This window comes from Salmo salar, chromosome 07 (genome assembly GCF_965601325.2).
Source record: "Salmo salar chromosome 07, fSalSal1, whole genome shotgun sequence".
Classification (NCBI taxonomy): Eukaryota; Metazoa; Chordata; class Actinopteri; order Salmoniformes; family Salmonidae; genus Salmo; species Salmo salar.
Window position 1 is genome coordinate 19,874,575 of NC_138297.1, and position 16,452 is coordinate 19,891,026.

General features: G+C 40.8%; 1 protein-coding gene across 1 annotated transcript in view; it reads left to right on the plus strand.

The window, feature by feature from the left end:
* Positions 1 to 232: 232 nt before the first annotated feature.
* Positions 233 to 16,452, plus strand: part of LOC106608615 (adhesion G protein-coupled receptor A3) — a 66,868-nt gene continuing 50,648 nt past the window's right edge. The window contains exons 1-2 of the mRNA XM_014206657.3: positions 233 to 1,426; positions 15,931 to 16,002. Coding sequence (XP_014062132.3) covers positions 1,203 to 1,426; positions 15,931 to 16,002 — 296 coding nt within the window. The 5' untranslated portion in view covers positions 233 to 1,202. The remainder of the gene's footprint in view (positions 1,427 to 15,930; positions 16,003 to 16,452) is intronic.

A 16,452-nucleotide genomic window follows, 5' to 3' on the forward strand; every position in this document is an offset into this window, starting at 1 on the left:
TTTGCTCAGTCTCAGGAACGCTCAAAAGTTCATTGACCAATACTGGACAATATTTTCCATGAAATGTAAGAACATTTCCGACCTATCAACTGCATCAAGCGAGGTTGTTTGCTGTATAACTGCTGATGTACGTGCATCATTATGCTGTTACTAGACAGTATGGTCTTATTTATTTCGTATTTGAAGGTAGATCAAACCTAAACCTGCTCAGAGAGAATCGGAGAAAAAGGCGGTCTATATGGAGTGACGTCAGTGGGTGGAATTGCAACATGGAGCCAAGGGCAGGACTGTGGGAGAAGACTTCTCAATGGAAAGAAAGCCAATGAATACTTTCAGAGAGAGACGTGGACGCTCCAATTGAAAGTCAAGGACAGCAATTCTGGATATTTACTCAGACTTGGAAGGGACCCACTTTAACTCATATTTAAACACAAGATTACTGACTAACTCGGAGTGGGATTATGTTTCTTGCTTTCGTTTTTTTTTTTTTGATGTCCCATGATTTCATTTTGCACCAACAACTGGAGTCGATGGGCGCCACTAAAGTGAAAAGTTGCATACAGCTGTTTTAGTTAGTTGTAACGCTATTTAAGTGTTCCAGTCTACGTGTCTCGGGATGAGTTCTCTTAAGGAGAAAGTTTTTAAAGCTAAGGCGTGATCAAATTTCCTGAAATTAGAGTGTGTTATCTTGGGATGACTGCAGCTGTCTCTTGGTGGAGTAGGCAAATTCTCAATTAGATCCGCGCTATTGGCAACAAAGAAACATATTTTCTCTATCGCTGAAGTTTCATTGTGTAACCCTGGAAAATCGTTACAATTACAAGTGAACAGTTTTTTTTTCTTTTTTCGGGAAGGCTGCAAAGACCTTAATGACGAAATGAAATTGTGAATCGTGTCGTTTGGCAAACAAAGGATGTACAGACCCTCTCTCGGATTGATTGACGCTGAACACATACATCGAAACCTTTGCAAGAAATGGAGGAGGGAATCCAAATCCACATTATAGTGGACAATATGTTTGCAACATGACTAAAACTGTACGGGTATTCTGAGGGACGTTTTGGCTCACCCTGTTTCCAGAAAGAACCAGGCCATTTTATAGTACACACACAGTACCCTGCCTCCTGCGCTACTTGATATTAATATATTATTTTGTTTGCCAATGCTACAGTAGCCTAATTATCTTGGAATATATTTTGAAAATGAGGGTATGTGCAGTTTCTTTGTTGCAACTGTTATTTGTTTTGCTTCTCGGGGGCGATGGCTCTGCGGTATCATCTGACTGTAAATCATATGATGAACGTTCAAAAAGCGCAGGGAAAAGCACACCGTCAGTGGCCACGGCGGATAGGAAAGTGGTCTGCAGCAATATGGAACTCCGTCAGGTGTTACCCCCGGACTCCTTTCCCAACAGAACAGTCACTTTGTAAGTATAAATCAATAAGCCTGTCTGGCATCAACAAAATAATGACGATGCTGTCCACTTGTTTGGAACAGCTTGGGCATACAGAAAGAACCATGCTGCCAAATAGTTGCCTTGTTTATTACCTGCAATTTATTCTGACTGTCGGCCTGTGTTTTGAGAAAGTTATTCAACTTTCAGCCTAACACAATATTTATTTGTACTTTTACTTATGACTATTGATAAGTGATGCTCTAACTGAGGTCATGCATTATTCTTCCAGTAGGCTATAGCCAACTATATATTTTTGGTTCTGGTCTGACCTTGTTGGGGTTAATCACTCAAATCTGCTGATGATTTCAACTACTGACATACAAATACTGTCCATTACAGCTCAAATATAGTTACCATGTTCATAACAAAGGACTTGTGTCAAAGATCCTGAGGTCACTATTTGTAGCTGTATTGCCACCTCCACATCCGTCCCTTGTCAGCTGCATACAATAATAGTATCATTTACATATAAATTGTATGTAACAGATGTCATTGGCATGTCACACTATATTCTAGTCCTGTATGATGGAAATGGCTTAGACCAAAATACATTTTCATAATTGTAAATGCAGTATATAATTGTACTGCATCCAAAGGGTATTTATGTAGGCTTATTAAGTCGTCTAGGAACAGTTCCTGCATGTATTATGATGTCATTTTTTACATTTTTGTACCTTTTTGGACGAAGGCACAGGTTTTTTTCGGCTGTCCGGTCGCACACGTTGTTTTCTCTCTCGTGGCAAGCCAACGTCGGTAGCCAGACTCTACGCCCTCTCGTTGGCGATTGGTCAAAAGTAGGGCTTCTTCAATGAAGTGCCTGTGGTCATTCATTGAGAGACAACTCGTCCTCATGCAAATTCTTTCACTTGAGAAACACCACCAAACATCATAGTCAGATGCAAAATTGCGCAACTAATATCTCCTCTGCAAAAGCATCAAAATTAATGACAGATTTCTTATCTTAGAGTAATTCTGACTATTTTGAGGAAATGAAAAAATGGCTACGCTGTCTTAAAATGGACAAACAGCACCATTGATGCTTTTTTTCTTATTTTTCAAGCGAAGGTCTTTTACGGAGTATGCTAGCACTTCAGCCAAACTTTATCATGCTGACACCTTAAGCCAGGGGCGGACTGGGACAATTTGTTTTCCTCGAGGCCCCATTAGCTAGATAATAATAATTTTGTGCCCCCCCCCAAAAAGTGTTAGACAGACCCACTAGGATGAAATTGGACCAGTCCATCTGGCATTTGCCCGTAATGCCAGATGGCCAGTCCGCCCCTGGGCTAAGCAAAAACATGCAGTGAGAGTTATTGTTGAACACATCTAATGTGTGGTTGTTAACAGTTTTGTATCTCATTTCATTGCCACAACATATGTGATACATGCAGTTGTTTGTGTAATGCAACCACACTGTGCATACCATTAAACCACCGCAACCTATTTCACATGCAGTCGCCCCGATGGAGACAAGACTGATGCAGTGTTTTTGAGTGTACACAAGCCAAGAACATCAGTTCCTTACACCAGTACTCTACCATTGCCTTGGAATGGCCTATAAGATGGAAACAGCACAAACTTTGCATCTGCACTGTTCTTCATTCTTCAAGTAAATGTGTTTTTGTTAAATTTTTTGAGGAAATTGTTAAAAGTAGTCCTTGTGCATAGACTGTTGCTTTTCCCGCATACTTTTTAAGTTCTTCCAAAGAAGCTTGTCTTTCCTCAAGGATTCTTTTGCTACTTTGACTTGGCCTGACGTTGGTTAAGTAAGTGACTGATTGAGATATTATTACCTCCATCATGGTATGTGATATTTCTGTATGTGTTAAAATAGGCTGAACTGCTTGGAGGGCCATCATTTTGTTCGGCCCGACAGTGATTGATTGGGAAGGGAAACATATTCCTCATGTCTTGAGCATTGAACCAAGCTCCATGATTCAAGGTCTGAAAGATGGCCACCACAGAACAAGAGGGATAATTAAGTTCTCAGGCATTCCTATGGGTTTCCCACTAAACTTCCCATGGGTCTCTCAATGTTTTTGTCAACAGATTTCAGGAATAATGATGGGTAGGTCTTCAGGTTTCAAGGTCTCCGTCAAATAGACTCGCTGCAACTCTGTCCAAATTAGTGACCATGAAACTGTGCTCTTCTTTTAACCGCTACATTTGGGGGGTGTTTATTTACGGCCTGTAAAATCGCCAGGCCTCTCCCGGTGATGTGGTGGTCTATGGGCTGGTTTACAACCTCTCTCGGTGTCCTGCCGATGGGTTGACAGCGGTCTGGACTAGTGAATTTTTTATATAGTTATGTATCAGGATTAGAGGTCGATCGATTATTTGGCATGGCCGATTAATTAGGGACAATTTCAAGTTTTCATAACAATCGGTAATCAGCCTTTTTGGATGCTGATTATGGCAGATTACATTGCAATCCATGAGAAAATTGTGTGGCTTATTGTTACGCGAGTGCCACGTCAAAAGGACCTTGTGGCCGCAAGGAGCCATGGTAAGTTGCTAGCTAGCATTAAACGTATCTTATAAAAAACAATCAATCTTCACATAATCACTAGTTAACTACACATGGTTGATGATATTACTAGGTTAACTAGCTTATCATCGAATCACAGCCTACTTCAACTTTGCCAAACAGGTGATGATTTAACAAAAGCGCATTGGTGAAAAAAGCACATTTGTTGCATAAATGTACCTAACCATAAGCATCAATGCCTTTCTTAAAATCAATACACAGAAGTATATATTTTTGTTCACCTGCATATTTAGTTAAAATAAATGCATGTTAGCAGGCAATATTAACTAGGGAAATTGTCACTTTTCTTCAGTGCAAGCAGAGTCAGGGTATATGCAACAGTTTGGGTCGCCTGGCTCGTTGCGAACTGTGTTTCTTCCTCAAAGACCGTAATTCATTTGCCAGAATTTTACATAATTATGACATAACATTGAAGGTTGCGCACTGTAACAGCAATATTTAGACTTAGGGTTGCCACCCATTCGACAAAATACGGAATGGTTCCATATTTCACTGAAAGAATAAACCTTTTGTTTTTGAAATGATAGTTTCTGGATTTGACCATATTAATGACCTAAGGCTCGTATTTCTGTGTGTTTATTATAATTAAGTCTATGATTTGATATTTGATAGAGCAGTCTGACTGAGTGGTGGTAAGCAGCAGCAGACTCGTAAGCATTAATTCAAACAGCACTTTACTGCATTTGCGAGCAGCTCTTAGCAATACTTGAAGCACAGCACTGTTTATGACTTCAAGCCTATCAACTCCCGAGATTAGGCTGGCAATACTAAAGTGCTTATAAGAACATCCAACAGTCAAGGGTCTATGAAATACAAATGGTATAGAGAGAAATAGTTGATGCGTCATAATTCCTATAATAACTACAACCTAAAACTTCTTAACTGGGAATATTGAAGAACTGCAAATATTGAACCACTAGCTTTCATATGTTCTCATGTTCTGAGCAAGGAACTTAAACGTTAGCTTTTTTACATGGCACATATTGCACTTTTACTTTCTTCTGCAACACTGTTTTTGCATTATTTAAACCAAATTGAACATGTTTCATTATTTATTTGGGACTAAATAGATTTTATTTATGTATTATATTAAGTTAAAATAAAAGGGTTCATTATTCATTCAGTATTGTTGTAATTGTCATTATTACAAATATATATAAAAATCGTCCGATTAATCGGTATCGGGGGTTTTTGGTCCTCCAATAATCGGTATCGGTATCGGCGTTGAAAAATCATAATCGATCGACTTCTAATCAAGATAGTCTTTTAGAAGATGTGTAGTTTTGATGGTATCACTATTATTTTTGCTCTAGTTGGCTATACCTGCACCAAAACTCCAGTTTTTTCCTTGTTCTTCATCTTCTTTTTAAATAGGGAGACAATTTGCTTTCAGTACTTTTATTTATATGACTGATCAAAATTAGTTTTCTTATGGCTCTTTCTTGTCCCTCTGCAGCAGAAATATGGTGAGCAATATGTTTCAAACATCGAATCGCAACGAAATCACAGTATCGAATCGCAATATATATACATTGCCTTCAGAAAGTATTTAGACCCCTGGATTTTTTCAAAATTTTGTTACGTTAAAATGTATAAAATAAAAATCCTCAGCAATCTACACACAATACCCCATAAGGACGAAGCGAAAACAGGTTTATTGAAATGTTTGCAAAAACAAAAAAACAGAAATACCTTATTTACATAAGTATTCAGACCCTTTGCGATGAGACTTGAAATGAATCTCAGGTGAATCCTGTTTCTATTGATTATCCTTCAGATGTTTCTACAACTTGAGTGGAGTCCACCTGTGGTAAATTCAATTGATTGGACATGATTGGAAAGGCACACACCTGTCTCTATAAGGTCCCACAGTTGACATGTCAGAACAAAAACCAAGCCATGAGGTCGAAGGAATTGTCTGTAGAGCTCCAAAACAGGATTGTGTCGAGGCACAGAAAATTTTTTGTAGCATTGAAGGTCCCCAAGAACACCATGGCCTCCATCATTCTTAAATGGAAGAAGTTTGGAACCAGCAAGACTCTTCCTAGAGCTGGCCACCCGGAAAAACTGAGCAATCTAGGGAGAAGGGCCTTGGTCAGGGAGGTGACCAAGAATCCAATGGTCACTCTGACAGAGCTCTAGAATTCCTTTGTGGAGATGGGAGAATCTTCCAGAAGGACAACCATCTCTGCAGCACTCCATCAATCAGGCCTTTATGGTAGAGTGGCCAGATGGAAGCCACTCCTCGGTAAAAGGCACATGACAGCCCGCTTGGAGTTTGCCAAAAGGCACCTAAAGGACTCAGACCATGAGAAACAAGATACCCCGGTCTGATGAAACCAAGATTGAACTCTTTGGCCTGAATGCCAAGCATCATGTCTGGAGGAAACCTGGCACCATCCCGACGGTGAAGCATGGTGGTGGCAGCATCATGCTGTGGGGATGTTTTTCAGCGGCAGAGACTGGGAGACTAGTCAGCATCAAGGGAAAGATGAACAGAGCAAAGTACAGCGACCCTTGATGAAAACCTGCTCTAGAGCGCTCAGGACCTCAGACCGGGGGTGAAGGTTCACCTTCCAACAGGACAACGACCCTAAGCACACAGCCAAGACAACGCAGGAGTGGCTTTGGGACAAGTCTCTCTTGAATGTCCATGAGTGGCAAAGCCAGACCCCGGACTTGAACCCGATCGAACATCTCTGGAGTGACCTGAAAATAGCTGTGCAGCAATGCTCCTGATCCAACCTGACAGAGCTTTAGAGGATCTGCAGAGAAAGATGGGAGAAACTCATCATACCGAAGTAAACTTGAGGCTGTAATCACTGCCAAAGGTCCTTCAACAAAGTACTGAGTAAAGGGTCTGAATAATTATGTAAATGTGATATTTTCGTTTCTATTTTTAAAACATTTGCAACAATGTCAAAAAAACTGTTTTTCTTTGTTATTATGGGGTATTGTGTGTAGATTGAGTAAAGAAAACAATTGAATCAATTTTAGAATAAGGCTGTAAAGTAACAAAATGTGTAAAACGTCAAGGGGTCTGAATACTTTCCGAATGCACTGTAGATTCGTGAGAATCACAATATATATTGTATCAGCACTTGAGTGTCTTGATAATATTGTATCATGAGGTTCCTGGCAATTCCTAGCCCTAGTCTGGACACAGTGGGACTGGACTGGCCCGATCACAGTCAGGGTCCCTGCTGCTCTGCCCGACCTTCCCTGACCCTGAAAATCAATCACTTCCCCCTACCTGGACACTGTAGGTCCCAGACCTTTTTGCTCTGTGAGAGCAACAAGTTCACTCTGCCCTCCAGGCCCTAAAAGCTAAAGTTGGGAGGAGAGAAAGCGCCACAAACAAAGTTGATATTGTAGGAAATTCAACCTTAATCTAAAACATTTGGATAGTATTTTGTTTGTTGATCAATTGACTGCCAATGAGAGTTCTTTAACTTCTCGTTGAGCACACCCTAGAAAATGATAGTTTTTTTGTGGCCTTTTCAACTTTTCCCCAGTGAATTTACTATGTCAAGATGTCCTATGACAGACAAACCATTGTGGGTAAATACATTTTTCTGTCGGTTTTAGTTTTAGATCACCACCATTATCTCAGGGCAATCTTTCTTTTATCTAGAGTTACCTCTGACTTGTGAAGATAATGGACGTTTCTGGACAGAGTTCACACAATGTTATCTAGCCTTAACTCCTAAACCACAGGTCTGGGGTCTGACAAACCATCATAGCATGTTCTAAATGTGTTAATTTGGGGCATCGTTGCCATGGGGTCCCTTTCCAGACTTGTTATTTGGGACATTTTAAATAGTCTATTGACACGCCTGCTTCTCTGCAAATTAAAGACCTGGTCTGATGCAGTGATTCAACTTGTGTAATTAGAGCCCATTAATCATAATCGACCTTCCCTCTCTTTGACCCACACACTTCCTGTTTCCTGTCTGGAGTGAAACTGAGCACTTCTCTGATTGAAACAAAGTAACTAAGGCAAGTTGGACATTTTCTTGAATCATCAACAAAAATCTTCTAGACATTTTGGTCGGTGTAACTAAATCCCTCCAATTTTAGAACAATGTTTGTTGGGCATCGTTTGAAATTCAAATCGTTGGATGAGTTTGATTGGCTTAAGTCAAGCTCCTTTGTGCTTCTAGGGAAAGTATTTGGCGACCCTGTTGTGGAATGCATCCAGTTCTCCAGCGTGGTTCTCTCTGGGTTCAGGCTGCTGAATGCATGTCTGTGAAGAAAGGATGAGTGCTGCATTCCCAGCATTTTCACTCCAACTGATACTGCATGCCAAAGTAATCCAAGAGGAAATGACAAATGCGTTGACACAACCAGCTCTGTCAGAAAAGACTTGTGCAACATCAACCCTGGTGCGATTATAACCTTTGCCCCTTTCTTCCGCAGTGGGCTAATTTCAGGTGTGTCGTGTGAAGAGTACATGTGTGCAACTGCATGTGTGTGAGGCTCAACCTGTTCTGGTTTCACCCTATATTAGCACAGCCTCTGTTGAACCATATTCTTGGTGTACAGCAACAGTAGAGCTCGTATTTCTTCGAGAGACTTGTTGAGTGTCATTTGGATCCTTCCCAGCAGGCACCTGGGCTTGACTATGTGGCCCAGTGCACACCCTGGAGTCCACCTCCACCAAGGAGTGTGGGATTGATGTCAGGAAGAGACAGGGATTTCCTCGTACTGCATGAAAAGCAGTGTAATTTGACGACACAGTCAGGAGCACTAATTGCACTGTTCGTGGCAGGGAATCATGGGGGACGGCCCGGTATGCATCCAGTTTCCTGAAGACTTAACCTGCAGTGAATGCCGTTGGACCATGTTTTTTGAATGGAGTAGCTTACTCAGAATAGTTTGACTTGAGACTTGATGTAAAATACATTTATATTAGAATGTAAAACATATGACAAAGACAAGTGCTGTGACAATACCAGTATCGCAATTTTCTTTCATGTAAAAAATGAAAACATGAACGAGACCAAACTCTTCGGTCCTTTTAAAAACCTGCTATATGTAAAATATTGTGTGCTATAGCTTGGAAAATAAGTAAATGTGACTCTGGATGACAACATGTTTGTTTCCCACATTAGGGCTGTTTTCCTAAAGAAGTTAAATCCGGGAGTACACTGTCATGCATGTCCGGTGGCTAGAAAGGTTTGTTTTGCTTTTCAGGCAAGCATTTGGGTTAAAGCAACGCTCCCCATGTTTTCCTTTGCTGTTGTGTGATGTTTGGAGAAGATAACGAAATCCCAAAGGCCATTCAGTGACTGGCGGTTGAGTGTTCACAGCCAGGCAGCTCACGGTCTCTCATTACGCACTCAGACCTGTTGAGCATTTGGTTTGCCAGACCATACTTGGGTCTCAAGTTGATTTCAAGGCTAGGCTATACATTTGTCTTATGTATGTGCATCTGCATTTTCCGTATAAGGACATGGGCCTTCCTGTTTGTCTATCTGGAAGGCCCAGTTGTTGGTTTCTATTCATTTGGCTGTCAGTCCAGTATTTGGATGTTGGCACCGTGTATACCATGCACCTAAAGGAGTTGTAAGGTGACCGTTTTCTATACGTTCTTATACCGTGGCTTACTGGAAGGGGATATTTTCAGGCTTATAGCTATGGGAGAGTGACACAGCATAGTCGGTGCTTGAATGACAAGTGTCCTTTTCAGCTCTGCCCTAACAACAGTTCATTCTTTCAAAGACGAGGCCTTTGTCTTCCAAATGGGAGACAGTGTTCAGGCCTTAATTTTGCGCAAGACGATTCTATGGTCATAACTTAATGGAATAATCAATAGCAAATTTCAAATAGTATCCTTATGGTCTCCAAAGCTACATATGACCCTTATGTCTGTATCAGTTACTTTTGATGAATGTTCATAGTTTTCCCGTTCACTAAGCTCACATTTTTTTCTTAACCACAACTGAATGGATCCATATCACTTGAATGACAGAAATATTGGAATAAAGTAGACTAATGCAATTGAAGGCATGCATCAAATTGTTGCTTACTGAAACTCCCAAAGTCATCCAATCGTTGTAATTAATTCTAAGCAATAGCCTACCCGCGTGTGGTCAATGCCACCGCGCTACTTTGAGACTTGGGACATGTCTTGATAAATCAATCAATGTCAGCTTTTTGTTTTCACTGAATGTTAGCCTAGTTGAGGCAAGTGCTGCTCATGATCATCTTGTCTAGTTGGCCCATTTATTAGAACCTCTTGCCAGCATGTTATGTAGTTTAACAAATGGATTATTATTTGACATGTTTTGCTCTTCACTCGCAGTGGCTTAGTAGCGTAGACCTACTCCCAACCAAAAGCCTGTGACTTCACTGACTTGTCTCAGTCAATGTGACTCTGTTTCACTGAATCCCCATCTGTATAGGCTATTTAGTTCATTGGTTTCTGTCTGGGCAAATAAGTGGAGGTGGTGTAGCTCATCTATGAATGATCAGCAACATTTAGCATGCGATAATGTAGCCTGAATCAAGTGTAGGCTTCTTATTTTGCTCGATTGCCTATAGGCAACTCCAAAAGCCAGCGGAGGTTGTGACATATGAACACGAGACTTGCATGTTTTTTTGAAAATAGGATTGCTTTTATTTTCTATCGATATCATGATGAAGATGCTCTCAATGTAAGACCCTATGCTTGCTCACTTACAAAGTGGAGTGAGGGTAGGAAAGAGATTACATGTGGATCAAAAAAGCTTGGGCTCTGTTTCAAAATATATTTCAACACTTTATTTTATATGACAGCGGTTCCAAACGTTCCCGTGACACAAGTTCTATTTTTTATTTGGTTATATTCTTACTACAAAATATGTGTGTTGACTGTGTTCAGGGTAGGTGTGTCTTGTCTATTTTAATGAACAAAATAATGAACTATTGATTTCGTTCATTTGGACGTAACAAACTCAATATGCCATTCTATCGTTTTGAAAATACATTTTTATCGGTCTTATGTTTCTTAGGACCTGCCTAGACGAATGAATAATGGATTTGTTTTTGACAGAGTATATTCAATGGATTTATTAAAATAGACGCCCACCCACATCTGCTTACTACTACTACCACTCAATGCCGGCATGTACACAGGAGGTGTAACAAGGCATATGCAGGTAAGAATGTGGCAAAAATGTGCCTGTTTGTAAGGGGGTCATTGCCTGAAAATATTTTATATCTTTTTTTTATGCAGTCAAACTTCTTACCCCTGTGTTTCTAACGGGTTATATCTCGCGTGTTGAGAGAGCACCAGTTGACTTTGATTGCCTACTGCCTTTGAGGGGGTTGTATAGTGGTTGGCTTTTCTTCTCAATCCCTGGTTAACTTTGTGCTAATATCCTGAGGCTGGTGCATTTCAAAGGCTGTATTTTCTCATGCAAAAAAGAGTGCAAACTTAGCTTCAAGACTGAGAGGCCCCTTCTGGGAAAGAATAACTGTAATATAGATTGTGTTTTTGTCTTTGAATTATTTGCTTCACTCCAAGAGCATGCAAAGAACATAATTATCACAATGGATTTGGTGAAATGTTAGTTAACAATGGAGATGGTTGGGTTTGACGGCAAAGCTTGTGTGATTATAGGCTACAATTCATGTGATTTTTCAGTCCCTAGTACATTAGTGCATATTACATGAGATTTGTCTGGATCCCACTGCTCTTTTGTTCCTGGCTCTTACTCAAGGCGGTTTTATCTTTGCGTCAAGATAAGGGTGGTTCCCCTCCTCTGCCCCTGAGCCCTGAGGAATTTACTAGTGCAGACGCTCAGGAAGCTAGTAGTCAAATATGAGATGGAGACAACCTACAGGTGGTGCTGATTTCAGATGCTAAGTACGCTTCTAGTGTGACACTCCAAATGCAGACGCTTCGAATGCAGACGTGTAGACGCTTCGTATGCAGACGTGTAGACGCTCCGAATGCAGACGTGTAGACGCTCCGAATGCAGACGTGTAGACGCTCCGAATGCAGACGTGTAGATGCTCCCAGACGTGTAGACGCTCCCAGATGTGTAGACGCTCCCAGAGGCTAACGTAAACTGAGAAGCAGACACTTGCCTCTAGGCACTTGCCCTCTGCAGATCAAATACATTGTGAATTGGTCAATGGTGTCTAGACTGCCAAAAGATAGTCCACCTTTTCTGGATATGGTTCTTCAGTGCATGATTTATCTATCTATTGAGAATTAATACGTTCACTTTTGAAATTGTATTTTTATTTATTTATTTAACCTCTATTTAACTACCGTAAATTCCGGACTATAAGCCGCAACTTTTTTCCCAGGCTTTGAACCTCGCGGCTTAAACAATGACGTGGCTAATATATGGATTTTTCCCGCTTTCAATTTTTTTTCTCCAAAAAAACACATTCTGTGACGTGCTCAGTTTTTTGGCGGCATGAAGCTTTCATTACACCAATGAAATTGCCGAACGGGTTAAGGTCAAACAACTTTTTTGTTTACTGTTTAGATTAAATCAAGGGCGCTCAAACTTCCCATCATTCTGATTACGGTAGTCATTTTGTCACCCTCATCATGGCAAAGACACGGAGAAATGCATATGATGCAGCTTTCAAGTTGAAGGCGATTGATCTGGCTGTTGGAAAAGGAAATAGAGCTGCTGCACAGGAGCTTGGTCTTAATGAGTCGATGATAAGACGTTGGAAACAGCAGCGTGAGGAATTGACTCAGTGCAAAAAGACAACTAAAGCTTACTGCTAATTTTTTATTTTTTGTTACAAGCCGTGTTTCGTTAAAGCCCGTTTATTTTTGTTACAAGCCGTGTTTCGTTAAAGCCTATTTATTTTTGTTACAAGCCGTGTTTCGTTAAAGCCTGTGTAAAGTTCATTTGTTTCAATGTACCGGTAGGCACCTGCGGCTTCAGTGGGTTCAAAATAATATATATTTTTTTAATTCAGTGGGTGCGGCTTATATTCAGGTGCGCTTAATAGTCCGGAAATTACGGTAGGCATGTCAGGCTCAGTCAGGCTGAAATGGCTCGCTCAGTCTATAGGCCTTCTTTGCCGTGCTTCACATCTATTCTACAGCTTTACAACATCTATTCTTTACAAAATCTATTCTTTACAACATCTATTCTACAGCTTTACAACATCTATTCTTTACAACATCTATTCTACAGCTTTACAACATCTATTCTTTGTTGTAGGCTCCTATATGTATCGACAATGCAGAACCCTTATCCCAATGAATATGTGAATGGTATGAGTGCTCAGACAGCAGAACTATAAACACGCATTGTTCAGAGGTAGTAGTTTATGGTAAACTATATACAGGTTTCTTTGCAGTCACGCAAGCTAAGCAGTTCCCCTCGCACTGAGGTCACACACCAGTCAGGATGAGGGTGGAATGGAGGAAGGAGGGACACAAGGAGGGAGAGGAGGAGAGAGGGAGGGACAGAATGAGGGAGGGAGGAAGAGAGAGGGGGAAGGGAGAAGAGAGCTCATGACTCTCAGGAGAAGCCTCTTACACAGATTTATTTGGACAGTTGTAGAGTCACACGGTTGGACGTGCATGTTTATCCAGCCGGACTTGAATAATTCCTACGAGTGTGTGTGTGTGTGTGTGTGTTTTGTAATATAGCTGTTATGTCTTTAATTCTGAATACAATGATGCGGTTTTCTATGAAAGTAGCAGGGATATTTGTGGATGAACAAAGCTGCGATTGGAGCTGCATGTGCCTACAGGTCACTCAGGTCCTGAGAGAGAAAATATATTGAACTTGTTATGAACGTGTCAAATCCAATTTTATTGGTCACGTACACATTTAGAAGATGTTATTGCGGGTGTAGCAAAATGGTTGTGGCTGTATGTAATAACGCAAACGTTCTGGGCTAATAATGTAAGAAATAACACACGCCAAAAAACAAATACTGCAGAGTTGCTTAGGAGCTAGAAGCAGCGCGACCATGTCTGTCAGCACCATCTTCCTGGCAGCAGAGCCCCCCCCCAAAAAAATATATATATAGATAAACATAATTCATTCAAAGCATTAATTGCTTTCATCTTGGATCTCATTATCATCTTATCAAACCCATTGATGTACTTTACTTAGGATTCGCACTGGAATTTAAATCATCCCTCCCTGATCCTTACAATAAAGCATCATAGGCTATATAAATCTGGGTCAGACCAGTTATTCCTCAATGATTTTCTCGACCCAAGATCTTTGTGTGAATCCCCTGTGGCTCTGCCTAAATCATCAGTATGTGTCGAGAGCAGTGATAGACTTTGCAGTCTCGCCCCGACATCTGGAGTTTCTGCACGCAGAGAAGAATGCATGGGCCACGGGGCCAGTCGTGAAACACAGGAACTGTTTGTGTTTCCTCTCTGAGGGGTTGGGAGCAGGGAAGAGAAAATATCGATAGTCTTCACCAGCCAACCCTGTAATAAAGCTAGCCCTCAACACCCGTAATGACTCCAATCTGGCTGGGGGTTGTCGGTACTGGTTGTGTGTGACCTACCACATCCCCTCTCAAAAGTCAAAAAACAGAATGACCACAACACAAGCCAGTTGGGTCTTCCCACAGGAGTAAACATCACTATTCAATTACTAAGCCTTCGGGGGGAGAGGGTGCGAATTGAGGTGTCTAGCACAGGGTGAGTAGAGATTTGAAAAAAGGGCAAGAATTTGTACTTTGGGGTTAAAATTAGCCAGCTCTTTGCTTATATTATGCGATATCTAACACTTCAAATGTATGCTCTTCTAACACGGGACATTTTCTCTGCCGATGTTTGATACTTTTGGCTGAAGCCCCCAATAAAAAAAGAATAATAATTAAAGCTTTGGTCATGTGATTGCACTAGTCTTGACATTTGAAACTCGAATTTCAACAACATGTTTTCTGCGAGGCCTCTCCCGTTTTCCTCCGTTGAATGAAGAGACTTTTTTGGTACATTTATAAGTTGAGGCACAATCTGATCTGAATAGATCTGTTGAATGATGGAGGTGTTATCAAATTGTGGACTGCTTTTTGAGTGGAGCTCAGTTGCCTGAGCTCCCAAAATTTGGCACTCACAATGTCGATTACCTCATAGCGTCTTCTGAGGGCTTTTCTCAATTTCATAAGGGGTCAAAAAGTACAACACTTGCTATTTTATCTGATTGAATAGATTCTTGAGGTAATTCATTAAGGATGTGATGCATCTTACTATGTAGAGATCCGATTTATCTCAGACAAATAAAGCATACTTTCATTGAGTCGTTGTTGCCCTGACCTGAACTAGTCTGAACCTAGATTCAGCAATACCAGGGACTTGTGGATCTAGCCCCTATGAAACAATAATACATGGTTGCCAACGAATCTATCATTATTGAAGTTTGAGACCAAACACCTGAACTGCCGGTGTCTACGATCAAGCCTATAACGTTACATCAAATGACTTCATGTAGCACTCTGGAAACAATCTCAAAGTGAGTCACCACATTTTTGGATCCGATTATTATACCTTTAAACATCAAAGCGGAAGAGGGTTGACGGAAAGTATGCAACAGACGTTATCGCATCTCGCCTACCTGGATGAATGGTACACTGTAGAGACACATGCTACCAATTTAGCATCATGGAAGTACATGGTGGGCAGAAGAAAGTTGTTTTCCCCTCTTCCTGGCGCTAGAGAACATTCCATGAATGGAGGGTTGAGAGACAATGGGATGGGATTACTAGAGCTTGGCTTTCTTTCAGTGTTGATGGAATTAAACATGTCCATAGTAGACTCCTGGTTGGGTAATGAGCTAGTTTTAGTATGTGAAATGCAGTTTAGTTGAAATTCTACTAATACTACTTACTGCTGAAAGCTGCTGTACATTTGTAGTTAAAATGTTGTCTTTTGTGGTGTCTTATTGATGTAGACACACTTAGTGGTTGATACATCTCATTTTTTTCTTCACAGGATTTTAAGCAACAACAAAATTCAGGAATTGAGGAATGGATCCTTCATCGGGCTGTCTACTTTGGAAAGATTGTGAGTCTTATTATTTTTCATAATATTCTCATGTTTCCCACAAGCTCTGACCATGACAGAATCAACAATGAGTGTCATTTATGCCTTTCATCCCCGTTTCCCCGTATATGCATTTAAAATGTGGCCACAACAACAAAAAAGGAATATCACGTCTGTGTGCCAATCAATATCAAGAATCATGTTTTGCTCTCCACGTGCTCTTTGACGAGACACACATTCACTGCACATCTAATGCAACTGACAACCAGTCAATACAGAAATCCTACATGACAATCCAGTGGATTTAGAAGAATCAGGGGCCTTATGAAATGCACGTTGGCTTCATGCCAACAGAACATCCAGGTCACACAAAACCAGGAGGCATCCAGCACTTAGCCTAGGTTAATAATACCAGTCAGTAGTTGAGGACTGGAGGGATGGCACTAGAGAGGGTTCAAAATAGGTATGGCC